Source organism: Hyla sarda, chromosome 4, assembly GCF_029499605.1.
Source record: "Hyla sarda isolate aHylSar1 chromosome 4, aHylSar1.hap1, whole genome shotgun sequence".
Classification (NCBI taxonomy): Eukaryota; Metazoa; Chordata; class Amphibia; order Anura; family Hylidae; genus Hyla; species Hyla sarda.
The window spans coordinates 267,854,201-267,876,195 of record NC_079192.1 but is presented as its reverse complement, the minus strand read 5'-3'; the positions used below and the strand labels follow the sequence as shown (position 1 = coordinate 267,876,195).

The 21,995-nt window shown below is 41.1% G+C and overlaps 1 protein-coding gene across 1 annotated transcript in view; it reads left to right on the top strand.

Annotated features, from left to right (window-relative positions):
* The first annotated feature begins 429 nt into the window (after positions 1–429).
* LGR5 (leucine rich repeat containing G protein-coupled receptor 5) overlaps positions 430–21,995 on the top strand; it is a 175,779-nt gene continuing 154,213 nt past the window's right edge. Inside the window, exon 1 of the mRNA XM_056574123.1 lies at positions 430–858. Within this exon, the coding sequence (XP_056430098.1) occupies positions 659–858 (200 nt within the window). The 5' untranslated portion in view covers positions 430–658. The remainder of the gene's footprint in view (positions 859–21,995) is intronic.

Below are 21,995 nucleotides of genomic sequence, written 5' to 3'. Positions count from 1 at the left end.
GCAGCACACAGACAGGACCTCCTTTATATGCAGTTATGTGTCTTATAATAATCCTTATATGAGGAGTAAACTGGGTATATGCAGCAGCACACAGACTGGACCACCTTTATATGCAGTTATGTGTCTTATAATCCTTATATGAGGAGTAAACTGGGTATATCCAGCAGCCCACAAACTGGACCTCCTTTATATGCAGTTATGTGTCTTATAATAATCCTTATATGAAGAGTAAACTGGGTATATCCAGCAGCACACAAACTGGACCTCCTTTATATGCAGTTATGTGTCTTATAATAATCCTTATATGAGGAGTAAACTTGGTATATCCAGCAGCACACAGGCTGGACCTCCTTTACAAGCAGCCAAGTGTCCTATAATGAAAAGTTATGCTGCCGTTGACCAGGTACTACAAGTGGCAGCACCCCCTCCCTGACATGAGGCACCGGGGGCTCCCGTGCTGTGAGTGGCTCGAGCGCCTGTAGTGACGTCACTGGGCGCGCAGTTCGGGCTCGGTATAATAGCGCAGTGTGAGATGCTGCAGCCAGTGAAGTGAAGGAGAGCGGAGCGGAGGTTGTCACTGTCCCCGTTAGTCACCTGCCCTGTTTACCCCGGAATGCGTGATACCCCCTCCTGCTAGACCGAGGACTTACCGTGCACGATGGACACCTACCGGACGTGCCTGCTCGTATGTTGCCTCCTGCAGCTCGTTAGCGCGGCCAGGCTGGGAAAGCCGCAGCAGCATCGGAGCTGTCCCGGACCGTGTGTGTGTGAACAGGACAGGATGATGATGCGGGTGGACTGCTCAGACCGGGGGCTCACCGCCGTGCCAGCTAATCTTAGCACCTACACGTCCTACCTGTAAGTGGCACACATGCCCACTCCTCAAGGAGTCCCGGCTCTTGCAGGGTATCTCTAGGTCCCTGATAATCTGTAGCATTGTGCTTGTTATTGGTAACTTTATTAGTCATGTACATAGCGCCTACCTACTCCATAGTGCTGTACAGTGCCACGTGCTATAGGATGCCTAGTGCTGTATACATCACATGGTACCCAGCTTATTTATCATCCTGCACATATGTCACATTCTACACTGACCCCACTAATAGACAAGAATGGGTACAGTAAATCCCCAATGTAAACATGTATGTCACATGTAGCAGATCTGAACGGATTTATGTGGCACAGAATGGGCACAGTTGGTACATGTCATATTGTCACATTCCAGACTGACATCTTGGATCACCAATAAGGTGTTTTTATACACAGTCGCTCATCTGTAATAGGCAAGGGTGAGTATAGTGAATTCTCAGGTGTTTTCCCAATGTAAACCTGTTTAGGGTATACAGATGTAGCAGATCTGAACTGGTTTACGTGGCACACAATGAGCACAGTTGGTAAATGTCATAGTGTCACATTCCAGACTGACATCTTGGATCACCACAGGGTTTTTTATTCAAAGTCGCTCATCTGTAATAGGCAAGGATGAGTATAGTTAGTTTTCCCAATGTAAACGTATTTAGCATACACAGATGTAGCAGTACTGAGTTGGTTGATGTTGAAAAGAATGAGCACATTTAGTAAATGCGACAGTGTCAGATTTTAGATATCTTGGCTCATCAATAAAGCTGTTTTTATACATATTCGCTCATCTGTAATAGGTGGGGATGAGTATAGTGAATTCTCAAGTGTTTTCCCAATGTAAACCTGTTTAGGGTATACAGATGTAGCAGATCTGAACTGGTTGACGTGGTACACAATGAGCACAGTTGGTAAATGTCATAGTGTCACATTCCAGACTGACATCTTGGATCACCACAGGGTTTTTTATTCATAGTCGCTCATCTGTAATAGGCAAGGATGAGTATAGTTAGTTTTCCCAATGTAAAAGTATTTAGCATACACAGATGTAGCAGTACTGAGTTGGTTGATGTTGAAAAGAATGAGCACATTTAGTAAATGCGACAGTGTCAGATTTTAGATATCTTGGCTCATCAATAAAGCTGTTTTTATACATATCCGCTCATCTGTAATAGGTGGGGATGAGTATAGTGAATTCTCAAGTGTTTTCCCAATGTAAACCTGTTTAGGGTATACAGATGTAGCAGATCTGAACTGGTTGACGTGGTACACAATGAGCACAGTTGGTAAATGTCATAGTGTCACATTCCAGACTGACATATTGGATCACCACTGTTTTTTTTTTTTTTATACATAGTCGCTCATCTGTAATAGGCAAAGATGAGTATAGTTAGTTTCCCCAATGTAAACCTATTTAGCATATATGTAGCAGTAATGAGTTGATTGATGTTGAAAAGAATGAGCAGAGATAGTAAATGCGACAGTGTCGGATTTTAGATATCTTGGATCACCAATAAGGTGTTTTTATACATAGTCGCTCATCTGTAATAGGCAAGGGTGAGTATAGTGAATTCTCAAGTTCTCTATGAGATAAACATGTTTAAAATATACCAGTGGTCTCCCAATTACGGACCTCCAGCTGTTGCAAAACTACAACTCTAAGCATTCCCGGATAGCTGTTGGCTGTCTGGGCATGCTGTGAGTTGTAGTTTTGCAACAGCTAGAGGTCCGCCGTTTGGAGACCACTGGTATATACAGACAAAGCAGATCTAAGTTAGTAGATAAATGAGCACAGTAGGTAAATGCTGTGGTGTCAGATGGCAAATCCAGCTGTCATTCGTACAGTGTTCAGTCCCTTTTCTGCTATGGGGTCATCCCTGCTTGTGTTTTACATAGATTCACCTCCAAGAGTTATGGACAGGTTGAGTGATATTCTGCACTGACACCAAAGGCACCATTGTGAATGGAGGAGGCATATTTACTGCCCCCAGCTGCCCCCAATACAAGGGATCCCGCAGATAAAAAAGAAGTACTAGCCATTTCTTGGAGCAAACCCCGCTAGCTTCATCAGGGGCAGCCTTGTTGTAAATCAGGGATGAGCTCTCCTGTGTAAATCAGGGATCAGTCGGGGGAAGATCAGAAGGATCCTGGTGTTCAGCCCAGGAGCCACATAAATCACCTAGTCACATGAAATAGTAGTAAGTAGGTAAATTACTAAGGTAGGGTCAAGTTCAGTAGCAGACCATGTGTGGAAGAACACAACGGTATAACACAATAGCGGAAAACATACGCTTTAGTAGTAGTGTAGTGGAATTCCACTAGGAAAATCAGTCTAGAATAGTGTTACCCTAAACCAGTGGTCTCAAACTGTGGCCCTCCAGATGTTGCAAAACTTCAACTCCCAGCATGCCTGGACAGCCAACGGCTGTCCGGGCATGCTGGGAGTTGAAGTTTTGCAACAGTTGGCTGTCCGGGCATGCTGGGAGTTGAAGTTTTGCAACATCTGGAGGGCCACAGTTTGAGACCACTGCCCTAAACTATGGCTCCCCAGCTGATGCAAAACTACAACTCCCAGCATGCTGGAATTTGGGGCTTGGCAACATCTGGAGAACCACAGGATGGAGAACACTATCCTGTGGGAATGCAGAATTGTGAATGCCGAATTTTCTAATTTAAGGGGCATGGTTGTGTCCCCCATCGACTGCAATGAGCTACCTAGAAGGACAGGTTTTCAGGAGCAATGTACAACTATCAAATTCTATTAATTCATGAGTATCAATATTCATCTGTATGTGGTGCTGTACTTCTTCCTGCCAGTCTAGGGCTATTTGTCAGAATATTGTAAATATTTTCCTTATCATTTAGTGTTTGCAAAACAAGATCTTATACTGTTTTATCGAGGAGTTCTCTTAAGTAGTTATACCTTAGGTTGGGTTCACACTTTGTTTCCATTACAATGCGTTTAATTTAGCGGTATACAAAAATAGTCAACTACACTATTGTAAACAGCATAAAAAAGTGTTTAATATATATATATATATATATATATATATATATATATATATATATATATATATTATTATTATTATTTTTTTTTTTACATGAAAGCCAATGGGAAACAGATTCTGCTGTATGGCATACAGCAGCATCCGTTTTAACATTCGTTAACATAGAATATTTTTTTTTCTTTTTAAAAGTGTCTATATGTTAAACGTAAACAAAAAACGCAGTGTGAACCCACTCCTAGTTAGATATTTCTTATGCAATCACATGGCTTATCTGTTAGAAGTTACACACTGCCATAACCGAGAGCACTATAATACTAAATAAACATCCGCTTAGAAATCACTGGGTGCCACGTAAAGGTGGCATTTCACATAGTTGCTGGAATACTTTTTTTTTTTTTTTTTTGGCCGAGGGGGACAGGGGATTAGTCTTCCTCCTGAAATTCTTCTTAGTATGCTATTTCCTACTAAAAGTCAATTTTTTTAGTAACATAAAGGGTTACTTCAATTATGTGTATGTGTTGGGGGAGCGAGGTTGTAATATTATTTGCTTTACCGGTGTTGATATAGTGAACTTTTCAGATCATCTGTAATGCAGTCCCTCTGCTTGTCAGGACTATTGCAAGTGAGCCAAGGGGAAATGTTGATTACAGTTGCAAAAACTTTATCTTTACCTTTGGTTTATGAGACAAGTCTTTGAAGTGTGCGAGTAATCTTTAACTGCGATATTAAAACAAAGGAGAAAAGTCAAGTTGTTGTGCAGGTCTGCATGTTAAATATGATATTCATATATTCAGTGCACATCTATGATTCAATGCTGCAGGTACCTATAGAGCCTTCTAGAAAGGGAAACCTTCCTTTTTAACATAATGCTTAATACAGTAGAAAAACGAAATCCTGCTTGTAAATGTAGCAGAGCTGGGTTTGACGTTTCGCACAATTCATCATAATCTCATCATCATGGTGTGTTATCAATGAGTTAATAAAGAATTGAAGTCCGACAACAAACTAGGTCTTGCTGCCTGTGAGCACACTGCTATCGGTATGCCACTACTAGGAAAAAATATAAATTATAATAATATTGCATAACAAAAAGCAAATATAGCTTATATACGTCCATTGAAATCAACTGCAAAATAAAGGGTGTCTATAAGTGAGGATGGGTTCACACCACGTTTTTTGCAATACAGTTCCCGTATCAGGTTTTTGATAAAAAATTGAAACCTGACTAAACTGTATCAAAATGTGTGTACAAATTTTAATCCGTATACGCTTTGAAAAATGAGGTCCGGTTGCATCCGTTTATTAAGAAAAAAACGTATACTTTTTTAACTTTTCACTCCATTATGAATAAAGTTTCACTTGTTTAATTGAAATTCCAAGAAAAAAACTGTGCTAAGTCAAAAACCATATGGTGAAAACCGGATGGAACCGTACGCACGTACAGTTTTGTATGGTTCCCATTGACTCCCATGTTTAAAAAATAATGTATACGTTTTCAATACGGTTTTTCACCCGAACTAAAAACCGTGGTAGGCTACGGTTTTGGGTACAGGAAAAAAACTGTAAAGACCGTATGAGTGCAAAACAGACACAACCTGATGCATCTTTTGGCATACGGTTTTCAATGGAGAGTCAATGCATATGGTTTTCAATACGGTTCTGTATGGTTTTCAAATAGAAAAATGTATACGGGAACTGTATTGCAAAAACGTGGTGTGAACCCAGCCTAATACATCATAATTTTCATATTTCCTAACTTTACAATATATACCGTATTTTTCGCCCTATAGGAAGCACCGGCATATAAGACGCACCCAATTTTAAAGGTGCAAAATCGAGAAAAAAAAGATTCTGAACCTAACAGTGATCTTCAACCTGCGGACCTCCAGATGTTGCAAAACTACAACTCCCAGCATGCCCGGACAGCCAACGGGCATGCTGGGAGTTGTAGTTTTGCAACATCTGGAGGTCCGCAGGTTGAAGACCACTGGATAGGAGGTAGTACTCACGTGTCCCCGACGCTCCGACCCCGTCACCGCTGCCCTGGATGTCGCTCCATCGCTGTCACCCGCGTCCCCGTGGTGTCCCCGACGCTCCCGACGTCTTCTTCCCCGGGATCCACGCTCTCCGTCGCCGCCATCACGTGATGACGTTGAAGGAGAGCGGCGGCCATGCAGGGGATCCCGGCACAGAGCAGATACCGAGGAGGCAGGTAAGGTCCCTCCCGGTGTCCTGTAAGCTGTTCGGGATGCCGCGATTTCACCGTGGCGGTCCCGAACAGCCCGACTCAACAGCCGGGTTAGTGTCACTTTCCCTTCAGACGCGGCGGTAAGCTTTGATCGTCGCGTCTGAAGGGTTAATACAGGGCATCACCGCGATCGGTGATGTCCTGTATTAGCCGCGGGTCGCGGCCGTTGATAGCCGCAGGGACCGCCGCGATAGGTGTGTATTCGCCGTATAAGACGCACCAACTTTTTCCCCTCTTTTTGGGGAAGAAAAAGTGTGTCTTATACGGCGAAAAATACGGTAACCCAGTTATTAGTACAGTGTTGCACTACTGTCTCGCTGTTTATCTATGTAAGGTGTGTTTGTTGACTGTATTATAATAAAAAGTCTTTTAAAAGAATTTCTCAGTGTGGTCTGAAATGCGTTGAGTTGGTGTTATTTATCTTGGAGCTGTGTCACCACACAGTATATCCAGCATTGTAGTAATGCTGGGCATGCAGTCACGAGGCAGACAGTAAATTGTTATTTGGGGACACTCATGGTGTTTCTTATGTTTTTGAACAATGTTCGTAGTCCGCCTGGTTTCATGCTTTATGTGTCTGCTATGGAGAAGAGCTTTTTTTTTCGATGCTTGTGTGGTCGTTTTAACATCCTGCTTCCATGTTATGTGTTTGTTTTTGATGCCCTAATCCCAGGTTTCTGTTTTCTTGTGTGAAGAACTTTGAGTCTTCCAGATGCACTGAATTGCCGCTGTTGATGTTGTTTTATTTCATTTCTGCTTGGATTCCTTACTACAGATGAGGTGCTATTAAAGCTAGGGAGGGTGTTCCCAGTAACAGTGGCTTGAGTAAATATGATACCTTTGTCTGGTAACTTCTATGTAGATCAAAGACGCTTCTTAGACCACTCAGGTGTTTCCTTAGAAATTCTACTTTCCTGTTTTACCTGACAATGAACATATTATACAAATGTGATTATTCTGCGGCTAGACTGTGAATATTATTTTGTACTTGCAGGATAATAGACCGTATTTTTGGCTAATGTGACCTTGTGAAGAGTAATCCTCTAGGTGTAATCCTACAGCATGTACAAATTAATTTCTGATGCCTGAAGCAGTTTGGGATGATAAGACTTGCCAAAGATGACAAGAAGCTGACTGAGATTCAATGAAATAATCCTACCAATAGACAAACTATTTTTCAAGGGGTTTAACATGATATCCCCTTTCATAGCAAAAGTTTGTGGCCTTCAAAGCTTGTTTATGATGTAAAAAGAGCCATCTGATAGTTTACTTACTGAAACTCATTAAGAAATAACTGGGCTCCTCAAGCAGTGCTTATATACTGTATTTTTTTCTGTTTTACCGACCTATTTATAAATGTAGCTATACTATCCAGATTGTAGCAGCAATCCCAAAGAGAGTGAATTCGTGGAATGCTGCAGGCACAATATTTGGAATCATGATGTGACTTTTAACCTCTTAAGGACTTAGGGCGTACCTGTACGCCCTAAGCCCGGACCCGATGTGAAAAACGGGGTCACGTCGTGACCCCGCATAACACCGGGTTGGTCCTGGCTGCTAACAATAGCCGGGACCCTGGGCTAACAGCGTGCGGCACCGATCGTTGTGCCGCACGCTGTTAACCCTTCAGACGCGGCGATCAAAGTTGACCACCACGTCTGAAAACGAAAGTAAACGGTTCCCGGCAGCTCAGTCGGGCTGATCGGGACATCGCGATAAAATCGAGATGTTCCGATCAGCTGGGACGCAGGCGGAGGTCTCCTTACCTCTCTCCGCGGCATCCGATCGTCGATTGATTGCTCCAAGCCTGAGCTACAGGCTTGAGCAATCAAGCCCCTATCTGACTGATCCGTGCAAAGCTATGGCTTTGCAGGGATCAGCATAGGAGATCAGTGTGTGCAGTGTTATAGGTCCCTTTGGGAGCTATAACACTGCAAAAAAAAGTGAAAAAAAAAGTTAACAAAGGTCATTTAACCCCTTCCCTAATAAAAGTTTGAATCACCCCCCTTTTCCCATAAAAAAAAGTGTAAATAAAAATAAACATATGTGGTATCGCCGCGTGCTAAAATGTCCGAACTATAAAAATATATCGTTAATTAAATTACACGGTCAATGGCGTGCGCGCAAAAAAATTCCAAAATCCTAAATAGTGTACTTTTGGTCACTTTTTATATCATGAAAAAATGAATAAAAAGCGATCAAAAAGTCCGATCAATACAAAAATGGTACCAATAAAAACTTCAGAACACGGCGCAAAAAATGAGTCCTCATACCAGCCCGTACGCAGAGAAATAAAAAAGTTATAGGGGTTAGAAGATGAGAATTTTTAACATATAAATTTTCCTGCATGTAGTTATGATTTTTTTCCCGAAATACGACAATATCCAACCTATATAAGTAGTGAATCAGTTTAACCGTATGGACCTACAGAATAAAGATAAGTTGTTATTTTTTACCGAAAAATGCACTGCGTAGAAACGGAAGCCCCCAAAAGTTACAAAATGACATTTTTTCTTCAATTTTGTCGCACAATTATTTTTTTTTTTTCGTTTCTCCGTGGATTTTTTGGTAAAATGACTAATGTCACTACAAAGTAGAATTGGTGGCGCAAAAATTAAGCCATGATATGGATTTTTAGGAGCGTTATGATTTTTAGAAGGTGATGAGGAAGAAATGAAAATGCAAAAATGGAAAAACGCTGAGTCCTTAAGGGGTTAATCGCAAACACAAATTGATAGTTTTACTAGCGAAAGTAGTGACACATTTAGTTCTTAGTCCATTGGAGAGTGCGAGGATCACCCTACCGATCATTACAAGTAATAAATAACATTGCTACATTTTATAAGACGACTATTATTTCTAAAAGTATTTCTAGAACACGTTGCATTTCTCTCCGTTCCCAGTCGGATGGCAAATATCTTTGGATATTTTAAGCCGTAGATCCCTCCCCACATAGGTGCTACATTTTGGAAGCATGATATCACCAAGTCCCAAGACTTTTATAAAAAGTGGAATTTAGTTACTTATTTCTTTTCGCTCTGGTTTATGCAGTTTCATTCTCAGGATAAAGAAGAATGGTCTTTAATACACTGGTGTCACTGAATACATTATCATTTCAGACATTCTTGCAGTTCATCAATGTCGTCCCACTACAATGTGCAGTGGATTAACTTTCTCTCTTCAAATGAGTCCAAATGGAGCAGAGAAAACTCCACTGTAAAAAAGCACAAAAAGGTTAGAACATAGAAGGAACAATAACTTCCATTATTAGCGTTATGTGATATTGCTTCAAACAGTGGTCAATAGGAAATCTCAGTGTGACAGCTATTGTGTGCGGCACACACCTTTTAGCAGTCCTGTTCTTGTTACAGCTCCACTCAAATGCCATTCTCGCTAGGTATGCTGAAAGCATTACTGCTCTATTTATTTCCGGGCCACTATCAGGATTCCTAGTACGTGCGGTTACATAATCATTTACTTTGTAGTATTTTCATGGCCCACAATGAGTAAGAAGAGGTTGTGCGCAGTTAATCATCATCCCAGAATGCTACACACCATTGTTAATGAATGACACTTTATTGCCCTGTAGAAAAGCATTTTTGATGTCTTATGCCATCCAATAATAGAGCACACTTTTCTCATTCCACATGCTCCTGAGAGTCACTAGAATAGTGTGAAAGAAGCATCGTGAATGCTGGCAACAAGGCATATAAACTTCAACGGTATTGTAATGGTCAATGGATGCATTGTTTCCTTTTATGATATTATAAAGCAGTGGTCTTCAACCTGCGGACCTCCAGATGTTGCAAAACTACAACTCCCAGCATGCCCGGACAGCCGTCGGCTGTCCGGGCATGCTGGGAGTTGTAGTTTTGCAACATCTGGAGGTCCGCAGGTTGAAGACCACTGTTTTAAAGATTTGTGTCTTGTAAAAAGTTGTAGATAAATTGCATACAGATATAAGGTTAGTAGGCCTTTTCTGCGGTGATCTATCCGGCTCATCAATGTTAATACTGTACATTGAAATAATATCTGCTACCTTTGCAATATTAGTAGGAACAGTAAAAGAAAATTCGAAGTGGCCAGATAACAGTCAGATATGCCTGTGAAATAATACAGTATATTAGAATGGAGTTTAAAATTAATGCCAGATAAAAACTTTGGGTTTTGCCACTGTTCTGAGCCTAAAAATTCTTAAAGGGGTTCTCCACTGCCCTGCCTTCCGTAGCTCCGCTCGCAGCATCCGGAAGTTTATTATTCCGAACGCTGTGTGCGGGTTTCCGTGTTCGAGGCCGCCCCCTCGTGACGTCACACCCGACCCCTCAACAAAAGCCTATGGGAAGGGTTCCCATAGACTTTCGTTGAGGGGGCGAGCGTGATGTCACGAGGGGGCGGGCGTGACGTCACGAGGGGGCGGCCTAGAACACGGAAGCCCGCACAAAGCGTTCGGAGTAATAAACTTCCAGTTGCTTCGAGCGGAGCTCCGGAAGGCAGGGCAGTGGAGAACCCCTTTAAATTACTGATGCCTCATATAACTAATGTGAGTGGTTTGCCTGGTATTGGGCTGTCATAGCAGCTCAGATGACAACACTGCTGTTCTTTACAGTCATGTGCGGGTTGCGGACAGGACACACAAGCTTTAAAACAGTTATGAAAGCAGGAATGAGAGAAGGAAGGGAACCCTTCAGCCTCAGTCAGTCAGCTAGAGCCTCCAGCATCTAGTAGATAAGTGTTCATCTGTTGGAACATCAGTTTAGTTTAGGTTGGGTGGTGGGTAAAAGGGGGAGGGGGGTTTCTATGGGACTCTATATATACAAAAAAAATCCTGGACTGGTTCATGGACGTCTGTTATCATGTACTGGGGGCATGGGATGCGGGACCAGCTAAGGGCCAAAAAATAAAAATAAAATTAGTATTTTCCGTTTGTGGTGTTTGGTGGTTTGTGACACAAATTATTTATTTATTTATTTTGGGTGAAAAAAATGCAACCGGGCCAGAGGTTTTTAGTTTAATTATTAGTATTAAGGTTATAATTATTATGATTATTATTTGTTATTATTATTAAGTAGCGTTTAGTAGTTTACATTTATGGGGTTGTTATCATAGTGGTGTGTGTGGTGAGAATGTGGCTGGACCAGGAAATACTTTGATGGACATTTAAGGACTTATATGGACTCATTACTTGTATATATTGTATTGTTTGTATTATTGTTATGGTGTTGTTTATAATTATTGTAATGTTTTATATTTTTTAATAAAAGATCTACAGTCATGTGCGGGTTTCGGACAGGACACACAAACTTTAAAACAGTTATGAAAGCAGGAATCAGAGAAGGAAGGGTGGCACAATGACTGAGGGTTCTTCAGGAATGTAGGAAGGATTGCCCATAAGTCAGCTAGAGCCTCCAGCATCTAGTAGACAAGTGTTTGTTGGAACACCAAAGTGACAGAAACTCCATAACGAATGATAGACTTACGTGTATATTTACACGTGGCAGACTGGTTTAAAACATTTCTATAAATACAAACCATTTCCATTAAGCTAACTCTATCTGTTTGGTGGGATTTCTGCAAACCCCATTCAGATGATTGAAAATTCCTTTAACAAATCTGCCAGGTGTTAACTTATATTTTATTGGTCCAAAAGGGCTAGAAGAGGTTGTTGTAATTGTGACCGCACAGGCTTGTTATCTACCCTGCACTATAACCATGTGTGTCTGAAACATTAACATTTTGTGCTACACTTTGGTATACTAATAGCTTTTGCATTAGGATTATATGTACCACAGTACAGGCTTAGTGTACATACAACCACTGTGTACGGGAGGACTGAGATGGCACAAATTGAAACCTCTAGTCATAGAGTAATTCAGTTGTCACTGCATTGTTCATGAAAAACTGCATTCTATAGATATAGTCGCCACCTATCCTACAGAGAATGCATTCCATAGGACTTCTTTACTTCCTATTAAATGACAAGAGTGGTCTATTTTCTATTTATGCCTGGTATTTATTTTTTTTTTCAAATCTTTTGAGAAATCTCATCATGGAAGTCTTAGTGATTCACCTTCACTTTAAAGGGGTGCTCCACTGCCCCAGTGTTCGGAACATTTCCTTCCAAATGCTTGGAGTGGCGGCGGGGGTTGTTACATCATGGCCATGTTCCTCGTGACGTCACATCACGTCCCCTCAATGCAAGTCTATGGGAGGGGGCATGATGGCCACTACGCCCCTCCTATAGACTTTCATTAAGGCGGAGTGATGTGATACCACGAGGAGCGGGGCCATGACATCACCCAGACCCAGCTTTCTAAACGAACACCGGGTGTTGCACAGAGATCGCGGGGGTCCAGTAGCAGAGGTCCCAGCAGCGGGACCTCCGCGATCAGACATCTTAAGATGTCTAGGGGCAGAATACTCCTTTAATGCTAATTCACTGATCCTTGATGTTGTCTTTTGTTTTTGTTATACTAAAAACATTTAGATGACAAAGGTAATTAAATATTCTTCATCAAAATCTTAATGCTTTTTAATTTTTTCTCCAAAAGGTCCATGATCAATGTGCGCACGCAAACAATTCATGTATATACATTTACACGGTATATAGTGTCTCTACTTTGGTGGTAATATTTGATATTTGGAAAGGTCTAATAATGCTTATACTTTCATACCATTATGAAAGATATAGGTATTCCCAATCGTTGTGTTAACCTATGCCAATTTTTATATAATAAACCACAATATGATTAATTAATTTATTTATTTGTCTTAGTCTACGTGCTATCATTATTGCAAAATGGTCGATACATTATATAAGTATCAGGTCAGCAGAATATAGAAAACGACTCGTAAAATAATGCTGCATTTTAATGTTGAAAGTTTGCATGACAAAGTATCTTCAAATCTGTTTTGGGGCCTGAAGTGCGGAGGACAATTGTCCTGGCATAGGGAGCCTGTTTCCAGCTGTTAACGCGTGCACCAAGCTGACCTCTTCAGTCTACACGCCAACCTAGATTAGAGTCTCCTCAAGTGTTCCTTGTTAACCTAGCTTCACTTCCCTATGGTAAGCCAGTATTTTACATCTTCTCTGGCTTCTTGGATGAATGTTATGCTAACAATTTCATTCTTCTGTGGAAAGACAGATTTTAATTGCAGTTGTGCCTATTGTATGATAAAAGTGTAAAACAAGAGTGTTTTCATTCAGGGCCAGAATACGGTTTATTTAGAGAATTAACCACAGTACAAAGCTAAGGAACTGTGTAATGTACATGTCATTTCTTATCAAATTACACCTGTCCTACTGTATTATAGGAACCCAGCTAAACTACTAGTGACATGTCTTACAACAGGCTCTTCACCAGCAGAAATGTGAATGCAAATTTGCACTTATTTGCTACATTTTTACAATATAGGTTTCACCAGTCTCTTGTATGGTATAAAATATATATGCATAATTACATATGTTCTATAATTAGAATAACATGTATTCATGTGTTCAGTAGTTTGGGAACACTTTTTCATGACTCTCAATGGTTTTTGACCTCCTGTCTCTGTATTTTGGTTACGTTGTCCTTATATTGCCTTTTGGACAATAAACTTAACTACCGCATTGCCTCTTCTCCTATTTGCTTTGGAATTAGGGTTCTTCTTGGGTACTGAAGGCCTTGGATGCAGCATCTTACAATACAACTTGCATACTGTTAGTGTTAGCCTAATTCTAGCCAAACACTTTACGTTACATAAGATTATGGTTTACAAGAAAAGTTTATTTATCTTGCTATGTAACTGTTAAATATGATCATGGGATAAATGTATTCAGAATTTGCACATTTATGTGTATAGTTATTTATGCACTGTACTGACAGTATACAGTGCTTGGTTTCCAACTAAAAAGGACATTTGAGAGATGCATAGTAAAGATTATTGCTGGGTATACTACCTGCGTTGCTGTTTGACTTAGGCTGCATTCACACCTCGTTTTTTACATACGGGTGCCGGATCCAGCTGGGGAGGGGCAAACCGGGCGCTCCCGTACCCCAGCCGGATCAGCCCGTGACTCCATTTACTTTAATGAGCCGACCGGAGTAAAACGGTGACTCCGGTTGGCTCAGTTTTGACCCGTATGTGGTTTCCTGACTGGACCTAAAACGGTTTTAGGTCCGGTCCAAAACAGGATATGGGTCAAAACTGATCTGACCGGAGTTACCGTTTTACTCTGGTCAGCTCATTAAAGTAAATGGAGTCACGGCTGATCCGGCTGGGGTACGGGAGCACCCGGTTTGCCCCTCCCCAGCTGGATCCGGCACCCGTATGTAAAAAACGATGTGTGAGTGCAGCCTTAGAGGAGCTGACAGACAACATCTCAATATTAGGGCTGGGCGGTATGGCCAAATATGTGTATTACGGTATTTTTGTAACTTATGGCGGTTCCACAGTATATAATGGTATTCCCCCTCCCCCAAAATAATTATTAGCCCAGCGCTGCACTGTCCCCATCGGGGTACTACTCACGTCACCCGCAAGCGCTGCCATGCTCGTCCACCTGTTTGTTGCGGCCGCCGGCGCTGACACTCTCTAAACTGTGCGGTATCCCTATGCTGTATCCCTATGCCCGGGCTGCAAAAGGTAAACATAATAAAACTAACGCATGTTCCGACGTCGGCCTTACGCTGGGGACGTGAACATCGGAGAGCCATCAGCCTATGACAGGCCGCGGCTTCTTACATGACAGTGGGCTCAGCCTATCACCGGCCGAGTCTGTACATCGCTGCGGCCGGATGATAGGCTGATGGCTCTCCGACGTTCCATTTCCTGGGAAGCAAGTCCGGACAGACGGGGAAGGTGAGTTAGTTATTTTGTTAACCTTTTGCAGCCCTGGCATAGGGATACAGTATAGAGCAGTGGATTGCAATCTGCGAACCTCCAGATGTTGCGAAACTACAACGGCTGTCCGGGCATGCTGGGAGTTGTAGTTTTGCAACATCTGGAGGTTCATGACCACTGGTATAGAGTGTCAGCATCGGCGGCCGCAACGAGGAGGGCAGCGCTTGCAGGTGACATATGTGAGTAGTAGCGCTGGGCTGATAATTAATTGGGGGGGGGGCAGAACAGCGCTTGCGGGTCACATATGATTAGTTCCCCAATCGGGACAGCGCAGCGCTGGGCTGATAATTCATTCATTCCTGAGGGGGAGGGGCCAAACCAGTATTGCGGTATGGGTTGAAATTCATATCGTGCTGCACAACAATTTCGGTATTCGGTATGAACCGGTATACCGCCCAGCCCTACTCATTATACCCATTGCAACTGTCCTCTTCAGGATACAGTAGGAAATTAAAAGCTCACTGGAGGGAACTTATCAAAAGTGGTTGTGGTATGCCTCTTTTGTTAGCTGGTTTTCTTGTGTTGATTTTAGTGAATGTGCACCAAATTAATAAATTCTGGCACACAGTATGTGATAAATTTGGCACAAATTTACAAGTAAACAGTATTCAATAATTGCTCTGCACAGGCACTCTTCTGATGGGGTTACACCTTTTGAGGTCTGTTTGTGCCAGAATTATGCAACTTTTTGAAAAAGCGTACATAGTAAATTCATGACCACTGCCCAAACCAATCCAAAAAACTGACTATATAACACCATACAAATTTCTCTATTTCAAAAGGCGCACAGTTTTGACGTAAAAAACTGCTGCGCCAAAAATTGATAAAGAGAACCCTCCAAACATAATGATAAATTCACCCCACTGTGTTTAGCCGTAAGGTGCAAGCTTTAAACATCTATTAAGGAAAACTGCCAGTAAATGTATTTGCCATACAGTGCGTAGATAGCTTTTGCAAAACTACAACTTTCAGCATGCCCAAACAGCAAAATGTTGTGTGGACATGCTGGGATTTGTAGCTTCACAAAAGCTATCTACACACTGTATGGAAAATATGTTTATTTACAGGACAACTTACAGGGTAATATATTATTGATTGAATAAAATGAAGGCAGGCATGTTAGTAGCCTGCATCCTTAGTGGATGCAGGAAGTGGAGTCCAGTACAGAGCGTGGAGGGGATGAATATTCATAAGCTGGGCGGTGCGGCAGACGAGAGGCACTGACGTCATAGTGCCAGAAGGTGCCCTGTAGCCCCGCCCATGCCAGTTAGCAGCTCATTTGCATATCTAGAAAAATGAAGATAACGGGAAAACGGCGGGACGGATCTGGGCATGGTAGGATGCAAATTGATCAGCATCTCCGCACTACCAGCCAGTACCTCTGTTTAGTGCGGGGGAACTTTACTGACAGTTTTCCTTTTAGAGTATGTTCACACTGAGGAATTGGAGAGGAATTTACTCGAGTAATTCTGCTTGCTTATTCCTCTCCAATTCAGTCAGCATTGAAAAACCCCATAGAGCGTAACTGAATTTCTGCTCCACAGTTCACACTGAGGAATTTCCGCGAGCGGGATTCCGATGCTGAATTCTGTTCTGCATGAAGAATGAACATGTTCTTTTTTTTTTTATGCGGAATCCGCGTCTAAATTCCTATAGACCGCAATGTTAATAATTTTTTTTCACTGAATGTGTTTTCGCGAGGAATTTGCACAAAAAAAAAAAAGGGAAATTCTAATTGGTGTATGTTATCCAGCAAAAAAAAAAACAGTTTCCTCCTATATTCTGCTTGAAAAAAAAAAAATTCCACGGCAGTATTTTTAAGAGAGAATTCCTCACCAATTCATCAGTGTGAACATACCCTTAATATTATATATAGCTCTAGTTTCCCAGATTTACCGTCGAGGGCCAATTTATAGAAAGTCAGTTGGGGAGATTTATCAAAACCTGTGCAGAGCAAAAGTGGTTTAGTTGGCCATAGCAACCAATCAGATCACTTCTTTTACTGTTCAAATACCTTTTTTTTTTTTTTTTAAATTAAAGAAGCAATCTGATTGGTTGCTATGGGCACCTGCACCACTTTTGCTCTGCGTAGGTTTTGATAAATCTCCCCAAAGGAATTCTATGCCGATGCTCCTTCCATTATGTTCCACACTTGAGACCATTTTATTATCCCTTACCTTTTTTTTTTAAATACATTTTCCAGTTTTTGTCCCACTAAACAAGTATACATTTGCACATGTTGACATGCAATAGATGTTTTCTAAATTATAGTAGCAGCTTCTATTGACGGTAGGAGAAGTCTTTGTAGAATTTAACAAGTGTAAAGGGAATATTTTAAGTACAGGGACTCTTGTAGAAAAATAGTAATTTTCAGTACAGAAATAAACCCACAAATACTATAATTTATCTCCAAATATAACCAGCCATGCTTGACGACACTTGATACTCCGTGGATTTCTTCCTAATGCTGTCTAACAAAACTATTTTTATTATCACAGGATAACTTTCTCTTTACCTTCTGTGTATTCACTAGCTGTTTATGTTTCCTTGAAATGTGTTATTTTTATTGCATATTGTGTTTTGGATGCTCATTAACCCCTTCCAGATCCAGCCACTTTGGACCTTCAGAGCCCCACTAAATTTAGCAAATCACAATTATCAAGCTAATATCCATTTTTTTTCTTTTTTTTTAAATCAATGAAGCTATATGAGGTCTTGTACTTAGTGGGACAAGTTGAAACTTCTAATTGTACCATTTTGGGGTATATTTTTCTTAATTTTATTTTAAAGGAGGGGGCAAGAAAAAGCAAATTTTCCCCCATTATGTACACGTTGCTGGGTCACATTGTGTGTGTGTGTGTATGTATATGTGTGTGTATAGTGGGCTAGTGGGGTGGATCGCGCTGCGGGGGGGGGGGGGCGATCCTCCCCACTAGCCCACCAGGGAGCATTCACATGTCCCTTTAGACGCCGCTGTCAGCTTTGACAGCGGCGATCTAAAGGGTTAATAGCCAACCGCGGCGATCGCCGCATGCTGGCTATAAGCGGCAGCCCCCGGCTACTGAGAACAGCCGGGGGCGGCAGAGTATGGAGCGTTCACGAGTCCGGAACCCGCTCCATACTCCCCTGTGAGCGCCGCATGCATCTCCCCGTGCAGACGTGCCTCCTCCCCTCAGCTCTCCGAAGATACAGCTGGGGGGAGCGAAGGCAGAGGACGCAGGTCTGCTCGGGGAGCAAGAAGCCACGCCCCCTCATCTCCCCCCGCACGTCTACAGAGCAGGGGAGAGAAGACAAATACACAGCTTCTCATCTCCCCTGCTCTGCTTCGGAGGACACAGGTTTTTACAGCCGGGGGCTGCAGAGTATGGAGCGGGCAGGAGTCTACAGCCCACTCGATTCAGACTGCAGAGGTCCGGGCGACTTGTCAGGTCCGGCCCTGCTTGCCCGAAACCGGGCTAAGGGCCGGACAAATTTACCTGCCCGGCGCCCGGTGATATATATCCCTGATATATATACATATATATAAAAATTTCTTGTATTACACATTCTGACAGATAAGGAGATACCAAATGTGTGGGTGATGTTAGTGTTTTTGTTTTAATATTTCTAATATAATAAAATTTTGATTGCATAAAGGGCCTTTGGATTACCATATTTTTATTACAATATCTTGTAGTATTACAGCCATTCTCTAGCCAGTGATCTCATGGCTGGTCCTGTGCAATTACCTTGACGTAGTAGTAGTACTACAAGTCCTTGATGTTACGTAAGGGTACAGGAAGGGGTCAAATTATAATCCATCTTCATGATGTTTTCCTGTAAAATTACTTTAAACTGAAAGGCTAAAATTACGCAGTGTTTTTTATAGCATTTTTTTTTTTTAATAAGGTCACTGCTGCCAGATATAACTTTTAAGTCTATAGAACAATATTGAAAAGTCCACATATAAAGTGTTTTGGTTGATGTCAGTGCCTTTTTTCGTATAACAGCATGCTCTAAGTATTGCTTTTTTCCTGCCATATTCCCATAGACTTTCACCAAAAAACACTTTAAAAACACCAATATATAAAAATGGCATCAAACTGCCATGAACAATGCCTGAATACATAGTGATTTTTACAAGTCTTAAAAAAAATGCTGAAAAAATGAGTATGTGTTGGAAGGAGGTCTAAAAGAAACAGAACTTTAAAGGGGTACTCCTATGGAAAACTTTTTTTTTTCAACTGGTGCCAGAAAGTTAAACAGATTTGTAAATGACTATTAAATAATCTTTACCCTTCCAGTACTTTTTAGCAGCTGTATGCTACAGAGAAAATTCTATACTTTTTTTTATTTCTTTTTTGTCTTGTCCACAGTGCTCTCTGCTGACACCTTCTGCCCGTATCAGGAACTGTCCAGAGCGCCATAGGCTTGCAATAGGCATTTTCTCCTGCTCTGGACAGTTCCTTATACGGGCAGCAGGTGTCAGCAGAGAGCACTGTGGACAAGACAAAAAAGAAATTCAAAAAGTATAGAATTTTCTCTGTAGCATACAGCTGCTAAAAAGTACTGGAAGGGTAAAGATTTTTTAATAGAAGTCATTTACAAATCTGTTTAACTTTCTGGCACCAGTGGATTTAAAAAAAAAAATAAAAAAAAAAGGTTTCCACCGGAGTACCCCTTTAACTTCAAATGTATTGACTTTAAGGGGTTATCCAGTAATAGAAAACCAGTGCCAATTTCTTCCAAAAACAGGAACACTGCTGTCCTTAGGTTGTGTGGGGTATTACAACTTGTCTCCATACACTTCAATGGGACTAAGCTGCAATACCACACATGAACTAAGGACAGAGGTGGCGCTGCTTTTTAAAGAAATTAGCTCTGTTTTTCTATTCCTGGACAACCTTTTTTTACACACAGTCCCCACATTGCAACTTAAAGGTTTTAAAGGAATTTAAAGGTTAAAGCGGTTTACACATTTTTTTTTTACAATTGTATCCTGGTGCATGAACACTAAAAAAATCAAGCATAATCAGCTACCTGAATCCCCCACTGCTGCATTTCTGACTATTCCCTGGACATGTCACTAGTACCAGAGAGCAGCAAAGAGCAGTGGGGACCAGGAACTCTTAGAAAGGCAGAGATGGGGGATCAAGATAGATGAGTATGTTTGCTTTTTTATTTTTCATGCACCAGGATTCGTAAAAAAAAAAAATAGATTGAGCAATGGAATAACCCTTTAAGTTTTTTGTAAGTTGCATGGTGGGGACTCTGTGGATTGAACTTGTTTTTTCAGGACTAATTTTTTCAGATTCATTTGGGATCTTGATAATTCTGATATTTGTTTAGAGATGGTTTGAGGATGTTACATTTTTGCAATGAGGCAGGGCATAATATTCTGCTAAAAGAGGCCACTGTCATTATGAAATACCATTGCCATGAAGGATACTTGGTTTGCAACAATGTTTAGGTAGGTGGTAGGTGTCAAAGCATGTGAGGTATCCATTTAAATGCCGGGGTCCAAGCAAACCATTTCTATTAGCATCTCACTACCTCCATCAGCTTACCATATTCCTGTAGTTTATAAAAGTGCTATTTCTTTCCTAGGTAACCAACACAATCCCACATACAGCTGCCATTATGATAAAAAAGAAACATGATTTATATGATCAGGCCACTTTCTTTCATTGGTCCTTGGTCCAGTTCTCATGCTCAAGTGCTAATTTGCTTTTAGCAGTAGATAGCAGTCAGTATGGGTTCTCTTTCTAGTCTCTATGGGGGAGATTTATCAAAACCTGTGCAGAGGAAAACTTGCCCAGTTGCCCATAGCAACCAATCAGATTGCTTCTTTCATTTTTCACAGGCCTTCATAAAAATGAAAGAAGCGAGCTGATTGGTTGCTATGGACAAGCTATGCTATGGACAAGTTTTCCTCTGTAAAGGTTTTGATAAATCGCCCCCTATATGCTTTAACCTGCAATTAATCATGTGTTCTGGCACTTCTTTACATGGCCAACATTAAATGTTTTAGCAGCTTGTGCCAAAGTAGTAAAAGTCACCAGTTCACCAGTAGTCCCTCCTTGGACCATGTTCGGTAGTAATTAACCATGCCATATCAGGAACTTACCTGGTATATTTTAGCCTGTAATCCAGATATGTCAATTTGACCTTTTGTCAAAGTTACCCAGATCCTTACACTTTTTCCTGCTTCCAACATATCAACTTTGAGAACTGACTCTTCACTTTCTGCCTAATATAACAAGAAAATCAATTTACTTTAACAATCAGTGGTTTTATTGTTATGGCTAAAGGGTGTATAAATGCATATTGGTTGGCTAGAACCAGATGCTAGAGGTGTCTAACTGGTTGTTAAACTCTACAGTAATCTGTCTGTCCCTAAACTAGTACCAGTGGTGAAATCATAAAAAAAAAAAAAAAAAAAAAATAACCCATGAAGCAGCTATAGCATGAGAAATCATGATCTTATTTCTGAACCCTTCAGCTTTTCTGTGCATTTTACTGTTGGTTTATAGTCATTTTAAAAATACAATTTTAACTGTTAGGAAAATGTCTTTGTAGATAAACCCTAAGTGCATGTATAATGGAGCCAATAATAAAATTGTGGCCTCATCTACTCTAGCTAATTTCCTTTATCTGTAAATGAATTGTTGGTGACACTGCTTTATTACCATTGTTTGCCTAAAAGAAACCCACACAGCGAACTAATGAGGCTCCATTTAAGCGAATTGACAAATTACCCATCCACCACCCTCCATACAGAGCGTAAGTGACACTCTTAGTGCTGCTAAGCAGATCCTGCCAGCCGCATATTATATTGAGTAACAGAAACCAGCAATGGATTTTAATAGGGGAATTAGTGACTGCATCTTGAGCGTTTTCAATGTACACATATTTGTTCGTTTAATCTTAATGGTAGAATATTTGGAACAATTAAGAAGTGCCTGGAACTTCTGGTTAAATATGTAATTTCAGGAATCTTACAATTATATAATTGGGAG